Source organism: Pristis pectinata, chromosome 5 (genome assembly GCF_009764475.1).
Source record: "Pristis pectinata isolate sPriPec2 chromosome 5, sPriPec2.1.pri, whole genome shotgun sequence".
Classification (NCBI taxonomy): Eukaryota; Metazoa; Chordata; class Chondrichthyes; order Rhinopristiformes; family Pristidae; genus Pristis; species Pristis pectinata.
The window spans coordinates 58,104,744-58,128,932 of record NC_067409.1 but is presented as its reverse complement, the minus strand read 5'-3'; the positions used below and the strand labels follow the sequence as shown (position 1 = coordinate 58,128,932).

The 24,189-nt window shown below is 38.7% G+C and overlaps 1 protein-coding gene across 1 annotated transcript in view; it reads left to right on the top strand.

Annotated features, from left to right (window-relative positions):
* The window catches only part of si:dkey-256h2.1 (uncharacterized protein LOC337520 homolog), a 115,399-nt gene extending 97,038 nt beyond the window's left edge, over positions 1 to 18,361 (top strand). The window contains exons 10-12 of the mRNA XM_052016769.1: positions 7,293 to 7,419; positions 10,337 to 10,470; positions 17,579 to 18,361. Coding sequence (XP_051872729.1) covers positions 7,293 to 7,419; positions 10,337 to 10,470; positions 17,579 to 17,698 — 381 coding nt within the window. The 3' untranslated portion in view covers positions 17,699 to 18,361. The remainder of the gene's footprint in view (positions 1 to 7,292; positions 7,420 to 10,336; positions 10,471 to 17,578) is intronic.
* Positions 18,362 to 24,189: the final 5,828 nt, after the last annotated feature.

Genomic DNA, 24,189 nt, shown 5'->3' with positions numbered 1-24,189 from the left:
CATCCCAACACTGAAGTGGATAACAAGCCTTTCAGAGTGCAGATTTGCATCAGGCAAGATTTTAGCATGATGTAGACAAGGACAAAATAAAGTTTGTTTAGAAAGAACAAAGATACATGATTTCAAAATTAGGTTAAATTATTATTATTTTTTAAATAAGCACATAATTAATTATGTAGCTCTGTTCCCATAGTTGAGGTAATTTTCACCCTTGGTGTGGTATAAAATTGGTAATAATGGATTGGCACAGTCCATCTGAAGAAAATCAGCAGGTAGTCGATAATTACAGCTCATCAACTACTGCCAGTTTTACCACACCCACTGTTCAAAATTTTCTTGATAATTTTTTCAATATTCAGTTTTATAAGTAAAAATAAGATAACCCATAACAGCTTGATAAGTTTTATTCAGCAGATTTTATTTCATTTTGATAAACCAGTGATGTTGTAGCAGTCAAAGGCTGATTGTTATGCTCCCCCACAAAGTGGTCACTACCAATAAAATATAATAAGAAATAAATTGATATAAGCTACATTTCAACAAAGACGTGAGGTTAGCTGAGGTCTAATGATTAATGCTTCTTGGTGATATAGATTTCAGTTCTGCAGTTCTCAATAATTACTAAAAATTTAACCTATGGATTGCCTCACTTTTACTGATCTTAAAGATGCCTCTTTAGAGGTATCCTTGATATTTCTTTTTTTTAAATTATCTATTACTCCACTTTAACCATTTTTAGTATATAAAAACATGTCTTTAAATTGTTTTGTGGATTGCTCTGTCCGGATGTGATATTTTGTAGAATTCAGTATCAACAGATATTTAGGCTAAATATATTGTTCACCCATACCTTGTACAGATCCACATTGAACCCTGGTTTTCACATATTGGAGGATCACACGTAGTGGCCTGAATTGTCCTCAACCCAGCCCGTGTCTTGCAACAGCTTCTCATGGGATCCCTCCAAACTTAACTGTAGCAGTCATGCACTCTCAACAAGGCCTTGTGGCTACAAGACAGGGTGGGCTGTGATCAGCAAGTAGGCTCAGGCAGTGCAACTGAGACCCTTAGAGATAAGCTTGATGGCCTTCTGATATTATTTGGAGACATTTGGACACGGTAGAAATTAACTTCATGAAATTAATTTTAAATTTTTTGGTAACTTCAATAGATTTATTCTAAAACTCTCAACATGCAAATTAATTGAAAACATTAAAATAAAATACTCACTTTCACTCATAATTTTAATGAAAGTCAGGAACACCATTCAAATGAATGGGACTGCACTAGCCTGCCAACAACTTAGTAAGTCCAGTGGGAGGTCAGCTAGAGACATTCAAGGAGTCATACGGTCATCAAGCACAGAAACAGGCCCTCCTCCTGCTCACTAAGTCGAGACCAACCATCATGCACCCATTTACACTAATCCTACCTTAATCCTACTTTATTCTCCCCTCATCAACTCTTCCGCCCCCCCCCCCCCAACAGATTCTACCACTCACCTACAAGGGGCAATTTACAGTGGCCAGGTACCAACCTACATGTCTTGGTGATGTGGGAGAAACTGCAGCACCTGGGGAAATCCCTCACTTTCACAAGGAGGATGTGCAAACTGCACACAGATACCACCAGAGGTCAAGGTCCAAACCTGGTCAGTGGAGCTCTAGGGCAGCAGTTCTGCTAATGCCACCAGTGCGCTCTGTGCTTCCACAATGCTGTGTGCAGGTGCAGAAGCTTGGAACGGGCTGAAGTACCTTGCAGCTAGCCACCATTTCTCTGCAGAACTGCTGGCTAACTGTCAGTTAGCTGTAGCTCATTTAATGGGAAAGAAGCTCTGGGTCACTGCAATCATGTACCAGGCATGGACCAGACTCATAAATTGGATAAAGTATATATGTTTTGTTTTTATAAATAAGGGATCTCAATACTAAGTTGTCACTCAGCATCAAGTGGATTCGATGCTTCATGCCATGATATCACCTATGTTGAGGTCTTGTCCTAAAGATGAGTCTACATTATAGCTGTAGCAAATAGCTGCATTTTAATAAAACAATCAGTCTACTTTTTAAAAAAATCTTGTATTTGCTACTAAAGCTGTGAATATGTTTTTAGACCCAAATCTTCCTCTCATCTGTGAGTTGTACAGCACAGAAATGGGCCCTTCGAACCATTACATCTGTGCCAACCTTTTTCCCATCTACACTCATCCAATTTGCCTGCATTAGGTCTGTATCCTTCTACGCCTGATCTATTTAAGTGTCTACCTAAATGCCTCTTAACATAGTAATTTTTTCTGATTCCACTATCTCCTCTGGCAGTGTGTTCCTAATCTCTGTAAAAACAAAACTTACTATCCAGATCCCCTTTAAAGCTCCTTCCTCTCACCTTAACCAATGCACTCTTGTTTTTGACACCCCTACCATGGGAAAATGATTTTCACTATCTACCCTATCAATGCCTCTCATAGTTTTACATATTTCTATCAGTCGTCCCTCAGTCTCCTTCACTCCAAGGAAAACAAACCCAGCCTGTCCGATCTCTTCCCATAACTAAAGTCCTCCAATCCCGGCAACGTCCTGGCAAGTCTCCTCTGCACTCTCTCCAGTGCAATCACATCCTTCCTCTAGTGTAGCGAACAGACCCACACGTAGTACCCCAGGTGGGGCCTAACCAGTGTTTTGTACAGTTGCTAGATAATGTCCTAGATGTGTGCCAGTGTGGACTGGAATTGTATGGAATCTACGCAGCACCTACTGGATAACCCCTTCTGTCTGAAGCAGAATGAGGAGAAGTTTGGAGGCCTACACATCCAGTGCTTTTATATCTGAAATGGTCATAGAGGATTTACTCACACTTAAGCTTTAGAGCTTGAAGCATTGTGAAAAACAGGAAAAGTCAGATAACTTGCTTTAGGCAGGGGATCATGTATTGTTTATCCAGCCCTAGGATCTCTTGTTCCTTGCAACTGGCTACTAAGCAGTTGAGGCCAGCCACTGAAACTCTGGCTCACAATCCCTTTGACATATCTAGGAGCTAAACCTGAAGAGAATTACAATGACATATTGATGGGGATAGAGGGAGAGTACAGAATATTGGGGAAAACCTGAGGAGGCCAGGGATGCAGAGATCCAACAGCAGGACATTATGACTATTTTTTTCTTCCTTCCAGGCTTCAAAATCTGCAACAGGAGGCTGAAGGCTCAGGCTCTTGGGATGCCTCCACATCTGTCAGAGGGAGTTAAAGATCAGGGCTCATGGGCAGAGCAGTTTGATCACCATTAATAGGGGTGGGAAGAGAGAATTTGCAATTGGCACTGTACCAGCTTGAGCCGGTAATTTTTGCTTTTCTATGGAGATGGTTGGCTGTTGGGTGTCAATGCATGTTTTTAAGAGTTCCAATACAATCTCCAGCTAGCTCACTAGATATTATAGTTTCTCATTCAGCATGCTTTCTTTCACATCCAGACTAATTTGAGCTAAACAGATGGACAATATAGATATCGACTTTATCATCTTGCTACTTTATACATCACATTCTTGGCCAAAAATCAGTGTGACATTATGTGGTTGCATTGTTATACTTCTAAAAATGCTGTATTAAGTAAATAAATTATAATACACGAGTACAATGAATGGAACAATTGTTTAAAGGTCAGGAAACAGTTTCTTTACTTTATACACAGTGAGACAGCAATGACTCATTCAGCCAGCTCATCATAAGATGCTGCTCTTATTTAGAGAACATTTTTCAACTTCAAGAAGAATCAGTCTACTTTGCAGAACCCCTGCAGCAACACTGACAAATGTGCATCCTGGAATAGAATCATTGTGCTTTGTCAACCCACTCCAGGTATTTTTCCTTCCAAGCTGCAAAACTGTATTACAATGACAAACAAAAAAGGCACTCTTTAAATAATCCACCATATGACCTTGACATGTTTCCACTGCTTAATGTAAATGAGCTCACCCTTACATTTATAGAATTAGCTTTCAGAGTTACTTGAGTGTAGAAACTAAAGCATCAACTCAACCACAACTTCATTGTTTTTGTTACTTCAGTGTCACTTTGTTTGAAGAACAATATTTTTAACACCCATGTCAAAAGTGCTTGAGACAATTTTAAATTAAGCATTTATTATGTTAGTGTGTTCATTTGTTACTGTTGTTTGTAGTTGACCACTCAGTTAAAACATATATTCGAAATACTAAGATATTTCAATTTGCTATTTCCCTACATTTTAAACAGTTTTCCACTTTGTAGCAATTTAAAACTAATGCAATTATAGGCATTTGGATCCACAATATTATTTTATAAATTTCATTTACAGCGTGGTAACAGGCCCTTCCGGCCCAACGAGTCCGCGCCGCCCATTTTAAACTCAAATTAACCTACCCATAGTCTTTTTTTTAGGATGTGGGAGGAAACCAGACCACCCGGAAGAAACCCACGCAGACACAGGAGAACATACAAACCTTCCTTTTAAGAATTCTTAAAAGCATAATAAGCGTAAAATATAATTAAACACCAGGAGATCTATTCATATTTTCAGCACAACACTACACTAGCACTCATACATCTGAATTTCTTGCGGCTGTTTTTTCTCCTTCCCTGTAAATTAATATATCTGTACAACAAAACAGACATTAAAATAGAGATGCATGTTGCTTTTATTCTACCTGTACCGACAACTTATTCTTTTAATCCTTATTTATTTCCTACAAACTATAGAATACACTTTCTTCAAATGGCAATGTTTACAATCTGATGGTATTTTTAAAGAATATGATATTGTGCTTTGTGTTACCTGCCATAGATTTTTTTTCCTCACATCAGTACAATGGCAATGCAATATTCACCAAAAATATTGTGCTCTTGACTGGTTTTGGAAATGTGATGGCTATTATTAACCCACATGCAGCTTGATCCTGCCTACAGACCTTAAGATCTCTGTTAAGTGTTTTCTGTCTTCCTGCCCACAATTATCAGATTTTTTTTCCCTCTACTTCTTGTGACAACACATTTTCCAGCTATTTCCAGAATTACATCCAGTGCACTACACCAGGTTTCTCAGACTATAGAAAATAGAAGTAACCTGCATTTCTAAGTTATTTTTAACTTCAGTATCTCAATTCTATGAGTCGATTATTATTAACCAACTCAATTTAAAAGCTACCTAGGAACACAGTTTTGTTGAAATAATCAATATTCAAAGACCCCCACCCACCCCAGACATTCTCTCTTCTCTCTCCCAGTGGGCAGAAGATATAAAAGCTTGAAAGCACATACCAGCAGGTTGAAGGAAGGCTTCTATCCTGCTGTTATAAGACTATTGAATGGTTCCCTAGTACGATAAGATGCACTCTTGACCTCCCAATCTAGCCCATTATGACCTTGCACCTTATTGTTTACCTGCACTGCACTTTCTCTGTAACTGTAACACTTTATTCTGCATTCTGTTATTGTTATACCTTGTACTACCTCTATGCACTGTGTAATGAATTGATCTGTATGAACGGTATGCAAGACAAGTTCTTCACTGTACTTTGGTACATGTGACAATAATAAACTAATTCTAATAGTTTTAAAGTATGTAACTGTTGTGCACAAAAATTCACAGCCAATTTTCACAAACTATTCTGTGATATGTATAACTTATTGACCATATTGATTATTTTTTCTGGTATATATTGATGGAGGAATGTTGGCCAAGAAAGTGAGAAAAATATTTACTCTTCTTGAAACAATTCCTCAGTATCTTTAATCTCCACATGAGCAAGCATTTGGAAACGTAGTTTTCATCCAAAGAATGGCATGCCAGCAATGCCACACCAAAATAGCAGTCCTGCACTTAAGTGCAGGAAATGCTGGAGGGTCTTGAATTCCTGAACTTCTGTGCTTGTGGTAAGAGTCCAAACTTAAGATTATCTAACAGCAGAAAAAGAACAAACAGCTGAGCATATTTCGAAAGAGTGATTGACATATTACATGTAGGTCAAAGTCACCTTTGATCTAGAAGTAAAAAGCACACACAGTAATACACTGTCAGACCCTAGACAAGGCTTCCAGACTTTCCTTTCAACAAATAATTTGGAAGTAATTACTTGACCAGATTTACCTGGTCACACTGGGAAGCCTGACTTAATGGGCAGTTGCAGGTGTGCTGTGCAGTTTTCAAAATGACTTCTGGGAAGTAACTTGGTGGAGAATACTGTCCATACATTGTCACGCCTTTGTTTTTAAATCAATTGGATAAGATTAGGAAAATGCTGTAATGGACGGATGGTCCATTAGCCAGGTTCTTACCAAGCTGAAAATTACCCTCCAAAATTACCGAATAGAAATATTAAACTAAGAATATCTTATTAAGTATATTGATGCTTCAGCATTCTGGAATGGAATATATACTGAACCTTGGTTTTACAATCTACATTGTAAAGATCTTTCAGAAATTAACACATCTGTGTCATTAATATTACAATTTTAACAAAGGAAAGGAATATGCTAACCTTCAGTCTTTCATGTTTGCTGCCAACGCATGATGTGAAGAATTTTGTAAGTGGCTTATTTCTCATGAAAAAGATGAAAATCATTGTCATAGAATAATGGTTTGAAACAAGGGTTGACACCCGTTACCTTCCACTATTGTGACTGCAGGAGTGTAAGAATCCCAGTGAGGCTTCCTTTTCACAGTCAATTAGAAAGAGTGGACTGGAAGAGCTGCTTTTAAATGGAAACCTGATTGATGCCCGTAAGAAACAAAATTTACCAGGCTGTACATTACTGATATTGGAAAACCTTGTTGAAATTGAGATATAGAGACACTTTGCAATTATAAACATACTTTAACATTTGAGGCTTGTTTAATTCAAACTGTATTGTGGTGCCAACTGCTTTAATATGCACTGTTAAACCAACTACTTTACCCTATTGACAGAACTTACTTAAAACTTTACAATTTTACAGATGTATTTTTTCTGTAATCTGAATTAAAAGAGGCTCTCATTTAAGTGGTTCTTAAGCAGGTATCAGTGCAAAATATTTTTTTAAATGCATTTCTGGGATACAACTACAGTGTACAATATGTATAATAATAACATGGGAACACATTAATTTCATTGGAAATTATTTTGGTCTGCATTTTTAATGGCAATATTAAACATCTAAATGTTATATAAATAAGATTACACATTACAAATAAATGTCACCATGCAATAATGATATATAACAGTGAACTGGGTATAGTTTAATTTTCAAGGGGTGCTTCTGACTCATACGTTTCATTCTATTTCAGGTTGAACTCTATGCTGTGATCACAGGCCACGGAAGTGATGAGAATGGCTGTGGAGAGTTCTGTGTCACTTCCCATCATTTTGTAATCAATGGCATATTTAATAATTCAAGGATTTTTGACAATGCTGGTAAGAAACTTAAATTCTTGCAGTGTACATATTTTTCTTTTAAATAACTTACATTTTATATTGAAGCTGTATAGTATGCAAGTTGGATTGGGTTAGGGTTAAAGCTAGAGAAGCATTTAATTTCCTCAAAGGTTTAGTGTAAAAGAGAGTATAGAACACCACTCTGTTTCTATTTTAGTGAGGACTCAAATGCATGCTCTACCAGAGGATGGTTAGAGTTTAAAACCAGAATAACATCTGAAACTTGTTATAACTTATTTTCCTTATCACTATATACTTAAGATATTATATAAATCAATTTTTTATTTGGAATAACTAATTGTCTGGTCCATGTATTATAATGGCTTCATAAAATAATGAAAGATTGTGATAAAATTACTTCATACTGTGGTAGTCATTAATTGGTTATTAGATTGTAGTTATATTTTATATAGAAAATGATGAATACTGGGATTTAAAGTAAAATAGATGTAATTGATGTGATATTTAATATGGAGCATTTTAATTGCAAAAATCCCTTTTTGGAAGATCTGAAAAAGTTGTGTGCTGTTTTCTAACATCAATTAAGATAAGTATACATTTTGTATGCCAAAAATCTTCAAAAACCCATCTTGGATGGAACAGCATTCTGCTGTTCTACTGCTTCTGTGTCAGCATGATTCATCCAGTAATATCCTCATCTCTGAGACAACAAACAGTAAATTGGAGGTGTTTAAAATGATTTAAGCACATAGTTTAGATAAATATTCCATTGTAATATTTGAGGGGGTCCTGCTCACTTGGATATTGAGGACAATGTGATATCTTAAGTATGGAGATCCCTCAGTGTACTCCTTGAACTAAGAACAGAGCTCTCTCTGAAAACTGTTTATGATATTTGGCTGTGAATATATTATTTTCCTACAAAGCAACAATTTCTACATTCCTAAATTTGAAACATTCTGAGATTTGCAGCTACATAATTACAAAGGCAAAGAAGAATGAGAATTCAATAAGCATAAATGTAGTCAACATCAACATTATTCTTTTCAATGACATAAGGAAAGCATGATTTAGATCTTTGACTTCAAAGTTTCCATCCTTTCTTATGGTTATCTCGGGTCATTTTTCTAAATTAAATTTAGAGACACTAGGAAGTATTGCTCACTGCAATAACATACAAATCTCTTGTTTGTTCATATAGCAAAGGTACATTATTTGCTCAGTCCTATTTACCGTGAGAAGGCGGCAATGGACTTATTTCTTAAACTGATGCGGCCTTTATAGCGAAGGTTCTCCTACATTTAAATATCAGGACTTTGACTAATGATGATGAATGAAAGACAGATTATATCCAAGTGACAGTGTTGTAATTTGGAGAAGGCCTCAACATTCTTCTGACATTGCTGCTCTTATCCTTTGTGATTGTCAGAGTTTCAGGGGAGTTAGGTACCATTGGGATAACGTTGGATGATATGCTGTAATACATCCTGTAGATCAAAATACTTACCTACAATGATTTAGGATGGATTGTAAGTCTAATGATTAAGGGAGCAGTTGACCAAACAGACCAATCTGAGCTGTTTGAGTGTTATGGTTGGAACCATTGATGTAAATGGTGATTGTTCCATCCCATTCCTGATTTGAGCTGGATGCATGGTGAAGCTTCAAAGAGTAAGGAAATAGGCAACCCCATGAGAGAGTATCATGAAGCTCCTGCTTTTGATAATCATTGATCCATTTCAGTTTCTGGTTGGTAGTGGCCCCCAAAATTTTAATGCTGTGTATCTTGATGATGGTCATTCGTTTCTTAAGGAAGTTTTCTTTTGTTTGATATGGTTTTTACTTACTGATGTGTTTTTGTTTTCTAAATGTAATAAGAAATGCTTCTAATTTAAAAAAAAATATCTTTTTAATGTGCTCTAAGTAAGTGTCGTTAAACTTTTGGATTATCAAAGACAGACACAAACAATCAACTACACTGACTACACAGCTTTGACATCCTTTGGGCCTGGAGTAGCGGCAATAACAGGTTGACAAAGTGGTCCTGTGAGTGCAACTATCCATCTGCCTGAACTAAAACTGTTCTTCTATGCACTCAGCCACCCCAGAGGGCTGGGAGCCAGGCTTCTGCTGGGAAACTGCACTAGGGGCCATGCTGGAACAAACAGTGTAGGACAGGGGCAGGAGGCCACTGATTTCAGGGCAATAGAAGATCTGCCCATTATCTGGTAACTATCTCTTTGGTCTTTGTGCGAAAGTTTGCTCTGTACAAATAAGCTGCCTCATCTCTGAAATAGATCGCCAACAGTGACTATACTACAAAGGGCTCATCAATAGCTGTAAAGTGTTTAGTGATGTCCCAAGGTCAAGAAGGATGTTTAGGAAATGCAACTTTTTCTTTCTTTCTCTCACCTTAGTCCACAGAGACTTAATTTGTTTTCAAAGTTCAACTTACTGAAAATAGTAAAATTAGAATGAGGAGAAGTGCCATCTGCCTTTTTGTTCATATTGATCTTCCTGTGTCATTGAATTTGGAGATTGCATTTGCATATTGATTTGCATTTGCATGTTGATTGTATTTGCATATTGATTTGCATATTTCATTTGCATATTACATTTGCATATTGATTTGTATTTGCATATTGATTATATTTGCATATTGTATTTGCATATTGATCTGCCTGTGTCATTGAATTTGGAGATTGTATTTCCATGACTAGACTTGTTTTTTTTGTCAAAAAAACCTAAGTGAGATAATCTGAATTCAATATTTCACCATTGTGCACTGTTTGACTCCCTTAACGCTTAAAATACGTATTAAAGCTATTCTGTGGACACTCGTGATGAAATGTGCACAATATGTAACAAATCTAATTTATAAAGGATATTTTTCACACAGTGAACATAAACTAAGATTCAAGTTTGTTCCACCTAGGCACTTCTTTTGGTTGTGCTGACAAGGTTTCAGAGGGTGTGGTCCCAAATGAACATGGCACATGGCTCTATGGCAGAAATGGCTGGTGCGATGGACAAGATGTGGCACCGTGGACAAGAGATGTCACTAAGCAGGTAAAAGTTAACCAATCATTTTGTCAGTCCATGTGTATGTTGTAGGGGTGAGACAAGTTTGGGGATGGTAAGGGTGAAAGTAATTGCAGATATTCCAAATGAATTGCGTTTCTGCCTTTTTTGCCTTTCTGGATTTAAATTAGTTATTTCAGATTATTCCAGCACTTCTCTAGTTGAAAGTTAAGATGGATTCTGTTATGCAGTTATTAAGGAACTCATGTATGGACTATAAATTTTACAGCTCACATCTGGCATCACAAGCTTAAAAATTTAGAATTTTAAGCTAAAAGAAAAATGCTTTGTCTTCATTAAACAAGGAACATTGAGATTTATCCTGGGCATTAAAAAATAATAACTGTCTCATGGTAATAAAATTGTGGACAATTTCACAATCCACATACTAGCTTGACATTGGATACTTCTTTTCATTACAACCTGAACCAGGACACAGTCATCATTCTATTAAAGTCATTTTGAACATTTTCATTTAAGAAAATAACTTCCTATGTAGATCAGGGATTTTACTCCACTCTATTACACTCCACTTATGTTCCAGGAAATGTTTTACTTTCCTAGCTTGTCCATAATTTTTTCCTCAGAGAAGCTGAAAGGAACATCTCCAAGTGATAATGGAGATATGCCACTTCCTGTAGCCACAAATGTAGCTGTGGAGCAGAGCCAGAACCACATTGGTGATTGTGGATATAAATTCTTGTTGCCCAGTTCTACCCAGGCTGTACTGGCAATGTTAGCAACATCTCACAATCTGCAGCACACTTCTACGTCATGGAGTTTATGAAGGCTTCCCTTTAGGAGAGCAGTCAGTTCATGTATGCAAATTCACAAGGCTTCCTGATGGCGTAACTATCAGCTGCCCAGATGTTGCCTTTAAGGAGCCCCATGAGAATTTCACATTGTACAAAAGTGCAAGTGATTTTACTCTTTGAGTGTCCAAATGGTCTGTGGCCATAGGCTGATTGTTGCAGTCAATGCTCAATACTTGAAGAGCAGCAGTTGCTCTTTCGTCCTGCAACGGTGTGCTGAGCCCACTGTTTTTGAACCACCATGCCAGACCCAAGTGTGGTTACTTGACACCTCATTCTACACCAAAACATAAATGCTAGAGAAGAATGCTCATGGAATTAGAGCCATGCTACTCTCCACACCCTAACTGAACAAACCACTAATACTCTAAAGCAATGCCTTCACAACTCTGGAGGGGCATTGCAGTATACTGCAGACTCTGTCCACAAATTTGTGTTTTCTTGTTTTGCATTCTGCCACCTGGCAATAGTGTGGGGTTAGACCTTGTCTGCAACTCAGAAGTGTGAAGAAAAGTTGGAGGAGGTGGAAAAGAAGAGACAGTGTTGGGAACCTCTTTTTTTGCTGGGGTTGTCAGACTCTATTCCCATCTTACCTACCCTCTGTTACTGATCATCTCAGTATCTGCTTCATTACAAATACAGAAGCTCCACAGCTCCAATATGCAAACCATATTTATGACACACACACACAAACTGTGGACAGAGGAGAACCAGTGGATGTACTATATATAGATTTCCAGAAGACATTTGCTAGGTGCATATCAAAGGTTATTGCGGAGCATAAAATTTTGTAGTATAGCGTACTGGCATTAATAGAAGATTGGCCAGTGAATAGGATGCAGAGAGTAGACATAAATGGGTCTTTTTATGGTTCATGAGATATAATGAGTGGTGTGCCACAGGGACTGGTGCTGGGGCCTCAACTTGTGATAATTTCAATAAATAACTTGGATGGAGAGACCAATTTGCTAATGGCACAAAGATGTGTAGGAAAGTAAGTTGTGAAGAGGACACAAGAAAGATACAAAGAGAGAGTTTAAGTGGTTGGGTAAAGATTTGGCAAGTGGAATTAAAAAATAATGTGAGAAAATGTGAAAATAGCCATTTGGCAGGGAAAAATAAAAGTGCTGTCTTGACTGGATTGAAAGTCTTAGCTACCGTATATCATAAAGGAGAAAGCCACAAGGGTAGGGTTGCAGCAAGAGGAGAGGACCCATGGAAGAAGTAAAAACAACAATCTGCTGGAGGAGCTCAGTGACTCGAGCAGCATCTGTGGGAGGAAAGAAATTGTCAGTGTTTCAGGTCAGTCCTGATGCAGGGTTTCGACCTGAAACATCAGCAACCTCTTTTCTCCCACAGATGCTGCTTGACCCACTAAGCTCCTCCAGCAGATTGTTTGTTGTATCAGATTCCAGCATCTGCAGTCTCTTGTATCCCATGGAAGAAGCGTCTACTCATACCTTCTGCACCTTGAAAATCAGAAAAGACTGGGATGAACGGCAATTGTAATACAAAGAGGATTAAGTATGGGCATTCTATCATTATGTGCTCTGCACAGCCACTCACCACTTACGGCTTTTGTAAAAATCATAGACTGCAAATCACATGAACTCCCTGATTCTTGTTGTTGTTGGATCAGGGTGCACAAAGACAAGGTGCAGCATAATCCAGTTTCTAGGGAAATACTTCTTTGACACGTAAAGGCCTACTCTAAGTCCTGATCTCCATTATCTATTTTCTGTATTTATTCAGAAATTATGCACTCTATCAGGTAATAAAAATAATATTTTATTCAATAAATCAATTCTGGAAATATTCTTTTATTACTTGTTCCTGTCCTGAAGCAATGTAACTGTCCTGAAGCAATGTAACTATTAGCTCGAAATGTTCCCTTATTAAACAGTTGCCTTCCAGCAGGATAGCAAAACAATTACAATAAAATATTGATTAGATTTGTGTTTTCACCAAACACACTAACTTAAAATATGTTATGTTATAGTTCCTTCAGGATTTTAAATAATTTAGCTAAATTTGTGACTCAAGTTCCCTCAGTACATATAATGTCTGTAAAATATAGATCTCATTTCATCGTTGCACTCTTAGACCCTTGTAGGACCACATCATTATTTCCAAAGCAAAAAAACACATACTTCTAACTGTGTTGTGTCTGTAAGGGAAACAGTAATGGTTCCACCATAAAGCTATGTAATTGTTTGCAATTTGGATTTCAATTCAACAGGTGAGAAAGTGATGGCTTCAGGATATGCTCCTTGGAGTCTTGCACCTTTTAGTCCATTTCCACTGCATTAGAGTACAATGCAAGGCTATTTTTATATACAACAGTCACAGGCACTCAGCAAATTTATTGCTATCCAGTAAGGATAGAGGCAACATATTAAAGAAGGGATTCATGTAGACAACAAATTCACAACAGGTGCTCTTGGTTTTGCAAATTTTATTGGGTGTAAATTGCTTCTGAATTCAGTGGCCAAATTAATATGTGCTCCCAATACCCAAGTTTCACAAATTTGTATAAAGCACCAAATCTGTTTGATGTTTAGTCTGAGAGTACAACACAGTGTGTGCCTAAATTGGGTAGAGTGAAATCATGGTGCATGATTCGCACACTCGTGTTTGATCCAGTGCAGGATGTACACAAAACTTAAACTGCGACCTTATTATCATGGCTTCACTGGCCAGCTGCCAGTCCAAATGTGCTATTTATTGCCTTGGTGCATAAACTAAAGGTCCATTTTCAAGGAGTGGTTAGCACCAGTTCTGCTCACCAATGACTAAAATCAGCCTACAGTTCCCAAAGAAGAGGGCACTTCCTGGCCAGAAATGGAAGCCATACTGGAATCAGCATGCCAAGGACATGATGGGCAATGGAAAGAGCAGCCACTCTTATTTTTGTAATTTGATGTGGAAGGCATTGGTGGTCGAGGCAGAGAGAAGAAATGAGGCCCTCTATCCACAGAGAACTGGGTGTCCACCAAGCACCTTGAGAAGCAGCAGCTGGAGAAGCCAGAAACTGAAATGAAAACAGGGAATCAAACCTCAATGACGTGGATGTGGTGCTGCAAGAAACACAATGATTTCAGATATTTGGTCCTGTTCAGTGAATTCTGACCCCACGTCCCATTAGTTGCTTAAAAAGGAGTGCAGGATACGTGGAGAATAGCACTAAAAGTAAGATGTTGACCTGGTAAAGCTATAACACACAATTACAAATTTGCTAAATAGTGAAAACAGCATATAATGGAGAGAGCTCAGCCAACAGATGAGATCAAAGCTTTGGAGTTCCGCAATACCTAGTTGTGAATGGTGAAAATATTCAGCAGGTTAGGCAGAACCTTTGGAGAAGAAACAGTGTTAATGTCTCGGATTGATGAGCTCTGACATCAAAGACCTCTGGTAAAGCTGAAGTCAGTGGACATCAAGGGGAGCCTATTCCAATGTTTAGAGTCTACCTTGTATAGGGGGAAATGGTGGTTGTTGTTGGAAGCATCACTGGAGGAACTGCTCAGGGCAGTGTTTTAGGCCCAACCAGCTTCAACTACTTCAGCAATGACTTTGTGGGGCTTCTTGCTAATTTTTATTCAATTTTCTGGATCTGAGCATTACTGGCAAGGCCAGCAATAATTGCCCTGAAGAAGGTATGGTGACCTGCCTTCATGAACTGCTACAGCCTTCTGGTGAAGATATGCCCACAGTGTTATTGGGTAGAATGTTTCAGGATTTAGACCCAGCAATGATTAAGGATGGTGATATAATTCTGAATTAGGATGGTGTGCAACTTGGAGAAAATGCAGATAATAGTGTTCCTAACCATACCTGCATTGGACACCTCTGCTGTACAGGACACAAATATTGCCTCCATATTTACCTAACATAATTTTGCATCATCTTTATGAGCTTTTATTGGATCTTTTCATTGTTTTTATTAAAATAATGTTTCCTTTAAATGGGAAATAATAATTATTTTGTTCCCTACTCCCATTCGTATTATATTAAAATATGATGTGTGTTTCCGTGGTTTTGCCTATCTTTAAATTTTTTCCACTAAGACTGACTGACAAGTACTGGATTTAGTATGGATCTTGGTGTTCTTTGAGTGGAACTTTAACACTTCTGAAAATTTAAACTGTATGTACCTCATGAAGTACTCGGTCTACATTTCAGAGAATGAAGGAACTTGTACTATGTGGAAACAAATTCCACATTGCAATATAAATTTATAAAAGCATAGGATAAATGTTTCATGTAATCATGTACCATCCTGTTCATGTTAAAAGTTAACAAAGATTTTTTTTTCATAAGCTCTTTAGGTTTGCATTGCATTATCAGTTTTATTTTATCAAAGGCTATTAGTAAAATATGCTATTGTAATATTAGTGTCATTTAGAAATACTTGTATCTAGTAATGGTTGATTGATAAATTGTATTTTTAAAAATTCTGCTGGAATCAATTCCTTTAGTGCATATGTGCATTACGTATGGTTTTAGGGCATAGTGTTGGATCTTGTTAGATCTTTTAAACTGGATTAGCTGCTTTGTAATAAGGAGAAATTGCTGGATTTGTACTGAGGGTCGAAGTGATGTCAAGTACCTGAAAGCATTCTTGTAATGGAGGCATTTCAGTTATAGATCCTACTGTATGCATTAAGATAAACTACTCTGTCATGATTGTTGGTTTATGGTGTCGCATGTTGGTGTTCCACAGGGAAAAGATGGAATTTAAATCACACTTGGTAGGTAAGATAGAAAGAATAGAAATATCATCATGTGAAAGAAGGATTTGTTTATCTATTCTCAAATTATGAAACCTGTTAGTACTGTTCAGATTTGAAATGATTGTAGTTACTTTGAGTTTAGAAAATTAAATCAGGAACACAGTTACTAAAATCTATGTAGTGCTAAAAGCTTTGCCTGCTGTGATAGATTAAGAATGACCTTGCATTAATTTAAACACATTAGCTAAGTATTATAATTCATTTCATGTTACAGTTCATTGCTTTCTGTTCCACAATGTTTGAAAAATATTGGGCTGAATCTTGCAGCTAAGTGCTGGCAGTTCCACAGCAAACATCCAGCATTAAAGCTGGAAATGCAAGCAACTGATGCATAGGTATCCCAATGCTGAAGTTGAAAATTTGCTGACAGATTTCTGCAGATAAATTTGCCAGTTTGCTCCACTGCTGATCTTGGCTGACAGTTTGGCAGGGAAGCACGAACTTGCTGAGATTCCTTCACAATTACTGTGGGGAAACAACTCATGGATCCTGCTCCAGATTAAGACCTACTTGAAAGATCAGGTAGCATAGAGAGAAAAATAGCTAATGGTTCAGGTCAGTGACCTTTCATCAGAACTACTTTTGCTTTGGTGTAGTAAAAATAACTGGATGAGAATTTCATGTAAATTTGAGACTGATTTCTCAAAATGAATGCAGGAAGACCAAGTTGGTTAGTAGATGGAAAGTAAAACAGTTGAATATCAATTATTAATGACATGAGAGAATTATTGAAATAATATTATTCTGAATAAATTTTATTTCAGTTATCCAAGCTGTAGTTCTTCTACCACAATGGTGACTAAATTACCTACTTTGTGAAATAAATGAAAAAAAATTTAAAAGGGTGCTTGGCTTACATCAGCAATTTAACAAAACTGAAAGGAAGTTCTACAACATCAGTTTTTCCAAGGATGTGAGCAAATTGTGCTTGACCTTTTTAGATGTCAGAACTGATGAAAAAGAGTATCCACAGGGGAAAAATAAAAATGAAAACTTTGAAACTTAGTTGAATGTCTGCCTTCCTAACAACTGCTTCTGAGATAAATGAGTTTGATTAGCATGAATTCCCAACATACAGTTGCTGATAATTTAGCAATAAATAGTTTTCTCACTGAAAAGCTGCAAACGTCTTGAGTGGGAATTGACACACTGATGCAATAGGAACTGCTGTCGAGGTCATGGCAAACCTCTATTATCCGGCCAATAAAATTACATATTTAGCTTTCAGTCATGATAACAGTAATTTCCTGTGTTGCTGTGTTCCCATTGTGTTTGGATATTTGGTGAAATTCTTCAAGACTTTTCTGCAGAATAGATTGTAGTGAATTGTTTGAAAACATAACTAAAATTCTTGGTATAGATGAAAGTCTGCAGATCTTTAGGTGCACCATATAAAAACAGTGGGTACAAATTGGGTTGAGAAGGTTGAAGTGCAAGGTACATTCATTCAGTTGAACTGTTAACAACTTGTTTTTTATCCTCTTTATCCAGGTGAACATGGATGGGTTAAACAGCATCTTGTACTTTGGCTGGTTTAACGGCAAGGATCCAAACCCAAAACAGAACCCTGGAGAAATTGTAATGTACTCCTACCTAGTATTCTACAAGTAAAATGCCATATCATTACCAACCAGGACTTGAGATCAATAATAGCTGAGAAGCAGATGGTCATCAAACACTGGAGGTTTATTACTGAGCTAATAAGCTCAACTAATGTTGCTGTCCATATTCAGTTGGCCTGACTGTTGATGTTTATCTTTAATGATCACTATAACAATGTTTTAAAATGTCTGTCTGTCATGCAGTCCAGCTTCATTGGGCACTACTCTTTCATACATAACTTAAGTAGCTATTTTCAGCCACATTTTCTCATGGAAGAACATTAAAATACAAAAAACTGACCAGATCTGCAACAGGAAGTTTAAGCTTATTCGAAGACCTGCTTTTTCCAAAAATAATTTTTAACCCTGGCTACGATACAGTTCTTCCACTTTGTGACAAACAAAATCTATTTTACTTCATGCATTGTTTGATTGTATTACTTTTTAAAAAAAACAACCTGATGTTTCCTCATTTTGTAATTTCTCATTTGTAAAAAGTTCTGTAAAACTTAGTCATATTAGCCACATATATTACAATGGTAATGTGGTACAAATTACATATCCATGGCAAAAAATGGCTTAAACAAATATAAAAGCTAACGCTGAGAATAATATTGAGCAATAACATTGTCTCTTCATGCTGTTCAATAAACTCGTATAACTTTGTTATTAATTACTGTATATCACCACCATAACGAGCAGTCATTTACTGTAAAGTACAACCATGAGATGTTTACAGTCCCCAGCTACCAAGATATGTCACTGCCACAGATGCACAGTAAGAGATGGGTTTTCTAGTGGAGCCACTGAGCCACCAAATGACTCGGAATTTACAGCAAATTTTTGCTTATGGTATTGGTATTGTCAATGATATTTTCAAAAAAAAATTCCATAAATGGGATGAATTTTAAATCTTAAAGGTAACAAAAACACTTTTTTGCAATAAAATTCACATTATGGGCTGGGTAACTTTATGAACAGGTTAATTTAATCAGAGCTATATCCAAAATGCAGCTAGTGGTTTACATTCAGTTTTGAATCCATAACCTTTGAAGTCCCTGTTTCTTTACATTTCTTAACTTATGTCTTTTTTTTAATTTAGTAAGCACAAAGATTTAAAAAGAACTATTCTAGGTGTTATTGCTTTATTCTTAAATGCATATTAATTACCTTCTATGGCTAAGTTAGGATGCAGAGAAGTTTCATACATCGTAGTTAACAAGGTTTCATGGCATAAATGTAAATAACTTCAAAAGGCAAAAGCTTGAACTTAGGAGAGAATCAGGAGCTGAGAGACCAAGGAGCAGTGGGCCCCTCACAGGTCCGGGCTGATTTAGAAGGGCCTATAAAAAGGAGGTCGTGTCAAGAGGAGCGGCCATTGTCGGAGTGGACAGAGTCAGAGTGAATGGCTTTGGCATAACAGGCTTCAGCATCAAGAGGTGGAGGCCATCTGCAACAACACTGGTGAGTAGCTGGTAAGTAAAGGTAAGGTTTACTGTTATTGTTATAACTTTTAAGTAGACTACAGCTAGGTAAGAAAAAAATAGTTCAGATGGAGGGCAAGGCGATGTGCTGCAGCTGCATGATGTGGGAGCTAGTGAACCCTGCTGTGGTGCACGGTGACCACAACTGCAGTAAGTGCTTGAGGCTGGAGGAACTTCAGCTCAGAATTGATGAGCTGGAGTTGCAGCTTCAAACACTGCGAAGCATCAGGGAGGGAGAGACTTATGTAGATGCTGTGCATCAGGACGCAGTCACCCCCCCTTAGAGCAGGTACTTCTAGGGTTCAGGAGGCAGATAGATGGGTGACTGTCAGGGGAGAGAAAGAGAAAGGGAACAGGCAGACAGAGCAGAGGACCCTGGAGGCTGTGCCCCTCAAAAACAGGTATTCCGCTTTGGATGCTGTTGAGGGGGATGACCTACAGGGATCAAGTGGCAGTAGCAGGTCTCTGGCACTGGGACTGGTCCTGCTGTTCAGAAGGGAAGGGAGGAGAAGTGGAGAGCAATAGTGATAGGGGACTCAATAGTCAGGGGAACAGACAGGAGGTTCTGTGGACATGAGCGAGAATCCCGGATGGTATGATGCCTCGCAGGTGCTAGGGTCCAGGATGTCTCTGATCAGGTCCACAGCATTCTTGTGCAGGAGGGAAAGCAGCCAGAAGTCGTGGTACCTCTTGGTACCAACGATATAGGTAGAAAGAGGGATGAGGTCCTGAAAAGTGAGTTTGGGGAGTTAGGCAGAAGGCTGAAGAACAGGACCTCAAGGGTAGCAATCTCAGGATTGATGCCAGTGCCACGTGATAGTGAGGGATAAGAGGAGATGGCAGATGAATGCATGGCTGAGGAGTTGGTGCAGGAGGGAAGGTTTTAGATTTTTGGATCATTGGGATCTCTTCTGGGGAAGGTGGGACCTGTACAGATTGGATAGGTTACACCTGAACTCGAGGGGGACCAATATCCTTGCAGGCAGGTTTGCTAGTGTGGTTCATGAGGGTTTAAACTAGTTTGCAAGGGGGATGGGAACTGGAGGGATCGGTCAGTGGAGGAAGTGCATGGAGGAAAGCCAAATCTAACATATAGAGAAGGTTTGAGGAAGGAGAAGCAGAGTATAGGGTATAAAAGTAGTAAGGTGGATGGGCTAAAGTGCATTTACTTAAATGCAAGGAGCATCAGGAACAAGGGTGATGAACTGAGAGCTTGGATAAATACATGGAACTATGATATTGTGGCTCTTGCGGAGTCTTGGCTGTCACCAGGGCAGGAATGGATACTGAATATTCCCGGATTTCAGTGTTTTAAAAGGGATAGGGAGGGGTAGAGAAGAGGAGGAGGGGTGGCGTTACTGGTCAGGGATACTATTACAGTGGTAGAAAGGGTGGATAATGTAGCAGGATCCTCTCTAGAGTCAGTATGGGTGGAAGTTAGGAACAAGAAAGGAGCAGTTACTCTACGGGGAGTATTCTATAGGCCCCCTGGTAGCAGCAAGGATACTGAGAAGCAGATTGGGAGGCAGATTTTGGAAAGGTGCAAAAATAACAGGGTTGTTATCATGGGAGACTTCAACTTCCCAAATATTGATTGGCACCTGCTTAGTGCCAAAGGTTTAGATGGGCAGAGTTTGTTAAGTGTGTCCAGGACGGATTCTTGTCACAGTATGTTGACAGGCCGACGAGAAGGAATGCCATATTAGATCTAGTATTAGGTAATGAACCAGGTCAGGTGACAGATCTCTCAGTGGGTGAGCATTTGGGGGACAGTGACCACCGCTCCCTAACCTTTAGCATTGTCATGGACAAGGATAGGAGCAAGAGGACAGGAAAATATTTAATTGGGGAAGGGCAAATTATGAGGCCATAAGGCTAGAATTTGCGAGTGTGAATTGGGATGACATTTTTGAAGGGAAATGTACTTTGGAGATGTGGTCATTGTTCAGGGATCTCTTGCAGGATGTTAGGGATAAATTTGTCCCAGTGAGGCAGAGAAAGAATGGCAGGGTGAAGGAACCATGGGTGACAAGAGTGGTGGAACATCTAGTTAGGAGGAAGAAGGCAGCATACATAAGGTTTAGGCAGCAAGGAGCAGATAGGTCTCTTGAGGAATATAGGGTAGCAAGGAAGGAACTTAAGAAGGGGCTGAAGAAAGCAAGAAGGGGACATGAAAAGGCCTTGGCGAGTAGGGTTAAGGAAAACCCCAATGCATTTTTCACTTACGTGAAGAGCAGAAGGATGACGGGAGTAAAGGGAGGACCGATCAGGGATAAAGGTGGGAAGATGTGCCTGGAAGCTGTGGAAGTGGGTGAGGTCCTCAATGAATACTTCTCTTCAGTATTCACCCAGGAGAGGGACCTTGATGACGCTGAGGATAGTGTTGGTGAGGTTAATGTTCTAGAGCATGTTGATATCAAGAGAGAGGATGTGTTGGAGCTGTTAGAAAATATTAGGACAGATAAGTCCCCAGGCCCTGACGGAATATTCCCCAGGCTGCTCCGTGAGGCAAGGGAGGAGATTGCTGAGCCTTTGGCTAGGATCTTTGAGTCCTCGTTGTCCACGGGAATGGTACCGGAGGATTGGAGGGTGGCAAATGTTGTCCCCTTATTCAAAAAAGGTAGTAGGTATAGTCCAGGCAATTATAGACCAGTGAGCCTTATGTATGTGGTGGGCAAGTTGTTGGAAAGGATTCTTAGAGATAGGATCTATGGGCATTTAGAGAATCATGGTCTAATCAGGGACAGCCAGCATGGCTTTGTGAGGGGCAGATCATGTCTCACATGTCTGATAGTGTTCTTTGAGGAGGTGACCAGACAGATTGATGAGGGTCGTGCAGTAGATGTGGTCTACATGGATTTTAGTAAGGCATTTGACAAGATTCCGCATGGTAGGCTTCTTCAGAAGTTAAGAGAGCATGGGATCCAGGGAAGCTTGGCCATGTGGATTCAGAATTGGCTTGCCTGTAGAAAGCAGTGGGTTGTGGTGGAGGGCGTGCATTCAGATTGGAGGGCTGTTACTAGCGGTGTCCCACAAGAATTGGTTCTGGGACCTCTGCTTTTCGTGATTTTTATTAATGACTTGGATGAGGGGGTAGAAGGGTGAGTTGGCAAGTTTGCAGATGACACAGTGTTGTTGTGGATAGCGTAGAGGATTGCCAAAGATTGCAGAGGGACATTGATAGGATGCAGAGCTGGGCTGAGAAGTGGTGGATGGAGTTCAATCCAGAGAAGTGTGAGGTGGTACACTTTGGAAGGACAAACTCCAAGGCAGAGTACAAAGTTAATGGCAGGATTCTGGGTAGTGTGGAGGAGCAGCGGCATCTGGGGGTCCATATCCACAGATCCCTGAAAGTTGCCTCACAGGTGGATAGGGTAGTTAAGAAAGCTTATGGGGTGTTAGCTTTCATAAGTCAAGGGATCGAGTTTAAGAGCCACGAGGTAATGATGCAGCTCTATAAAACTCTGATTAGACCACACTTAGAGTATTATGACCAGTTCTGGTTACCTCATTATAGGAAGGATGTGGAAGCTTTGGAAAAGGTGCAGAGGAGATTTACCAGGATGCTGCCTGGTTTAGAGAGTATGGATTATGAGGAGAGACTAAGGGAGCTAGGGCTTTACTCTATGGAGAGAAGGAGGATGAGAGGAGACATGATAGGGGTGCACAAAATATTAAGAGGAATAGATAGAGTGGACAGCCAGCACTTCTTTCCCAGGGCACCAGTGCTCAGTACAAGAGGGCATGGCTTTAAAGTAATGGGTGGGAAGTTCAAGGGAGATATCAGAGAAAGATTTTTTACTCAGAGAGTGGTTGGGGCATGGAATGCACTGCCTGGGACGGGGGTGGAGGCAGGTACATTGGTCAAATTCAAGAGATTACTAGATAAGTATATGGAGGAATTTAAAATAGAGGGATATGTGAGAAGAAGGGGTTAGATAGTCTTAGGCGAGGTTTAAAGGTCGGCGCAACATTGTGGGCTGAAGGGCCTGTATTGTGCTGTACTGTTCTATGTTCTATGTCCTGACAGGTGACATTTAACAATTTCCAAAAGGCACCTTGGAACCTGCCTGAAATATTATAATTTCATGGTACTGACTAATTGTAATGAGAAATTCAAGCGCTCTCCCCCAGTTTGTAATAGTAACTCAGAATTTTTAAGTTGCAATAAGTGTTGTTTTATATTCATGGGTTATTTGGATCTAATTACTACGACCTTTATTATGTAATCCTACACATTTCTATTTAAAGTAACAACTTATAGATATTAATGTTATGTGCTTTTTAAAAACCACAATGGTTGTCTAATTCACTGATTAATAACTTTCCCAGGCAGCAGAACACACTCATACTGTCAAACCCACTTTTATAATGAGAAAAAGTTTTATGTATATCTATACAAAATAAATATATATGTAATGGCCAACACTGTCCCATGAAGCCCAAGCTCCATGCTAATTGTTTATGCAAATATTCAGCTGTATTTAACATGGTAGCTGAACAGTTCATCTTTCCACTATAGAAAGATAGAGGCTTTGGGACATTAAATTAAACCAAGATTACAAACACACATCCAAAAATTAGTATGGTCAAATAACAGAACAGACATTACAATCAATGCTTGTACGAATTTAGCTATAGATTCCAAATGGAATTTGAGTATTTTGATTTGAATCTTGCATCATAATCCATTTCAGATTGTCTACTGGTCTTGATTACATGCACTAATGATGAAGTCCTGATTAAGCATTTCCTCCACTAAATTTAAAAAAAAAATCAATTCTCATCAAATATTATTCCTTTAACACACAACTATTTGTATCATAGCTTCTGCTCCCAGACATTCCCAATTAGACCTTTATAAACTATGTTCAGTTTTTGTTTCACTTCATTCCTGCAGAGCAGCAGATAGTTTAAGAGTAATCTTTGGTCTGGTCTGACACTTGTCATTGGCAATATTGATGCTCATTACACTACACTCACTAATATCTTCCTTTGTGGCAACTTTCAGAAGAAA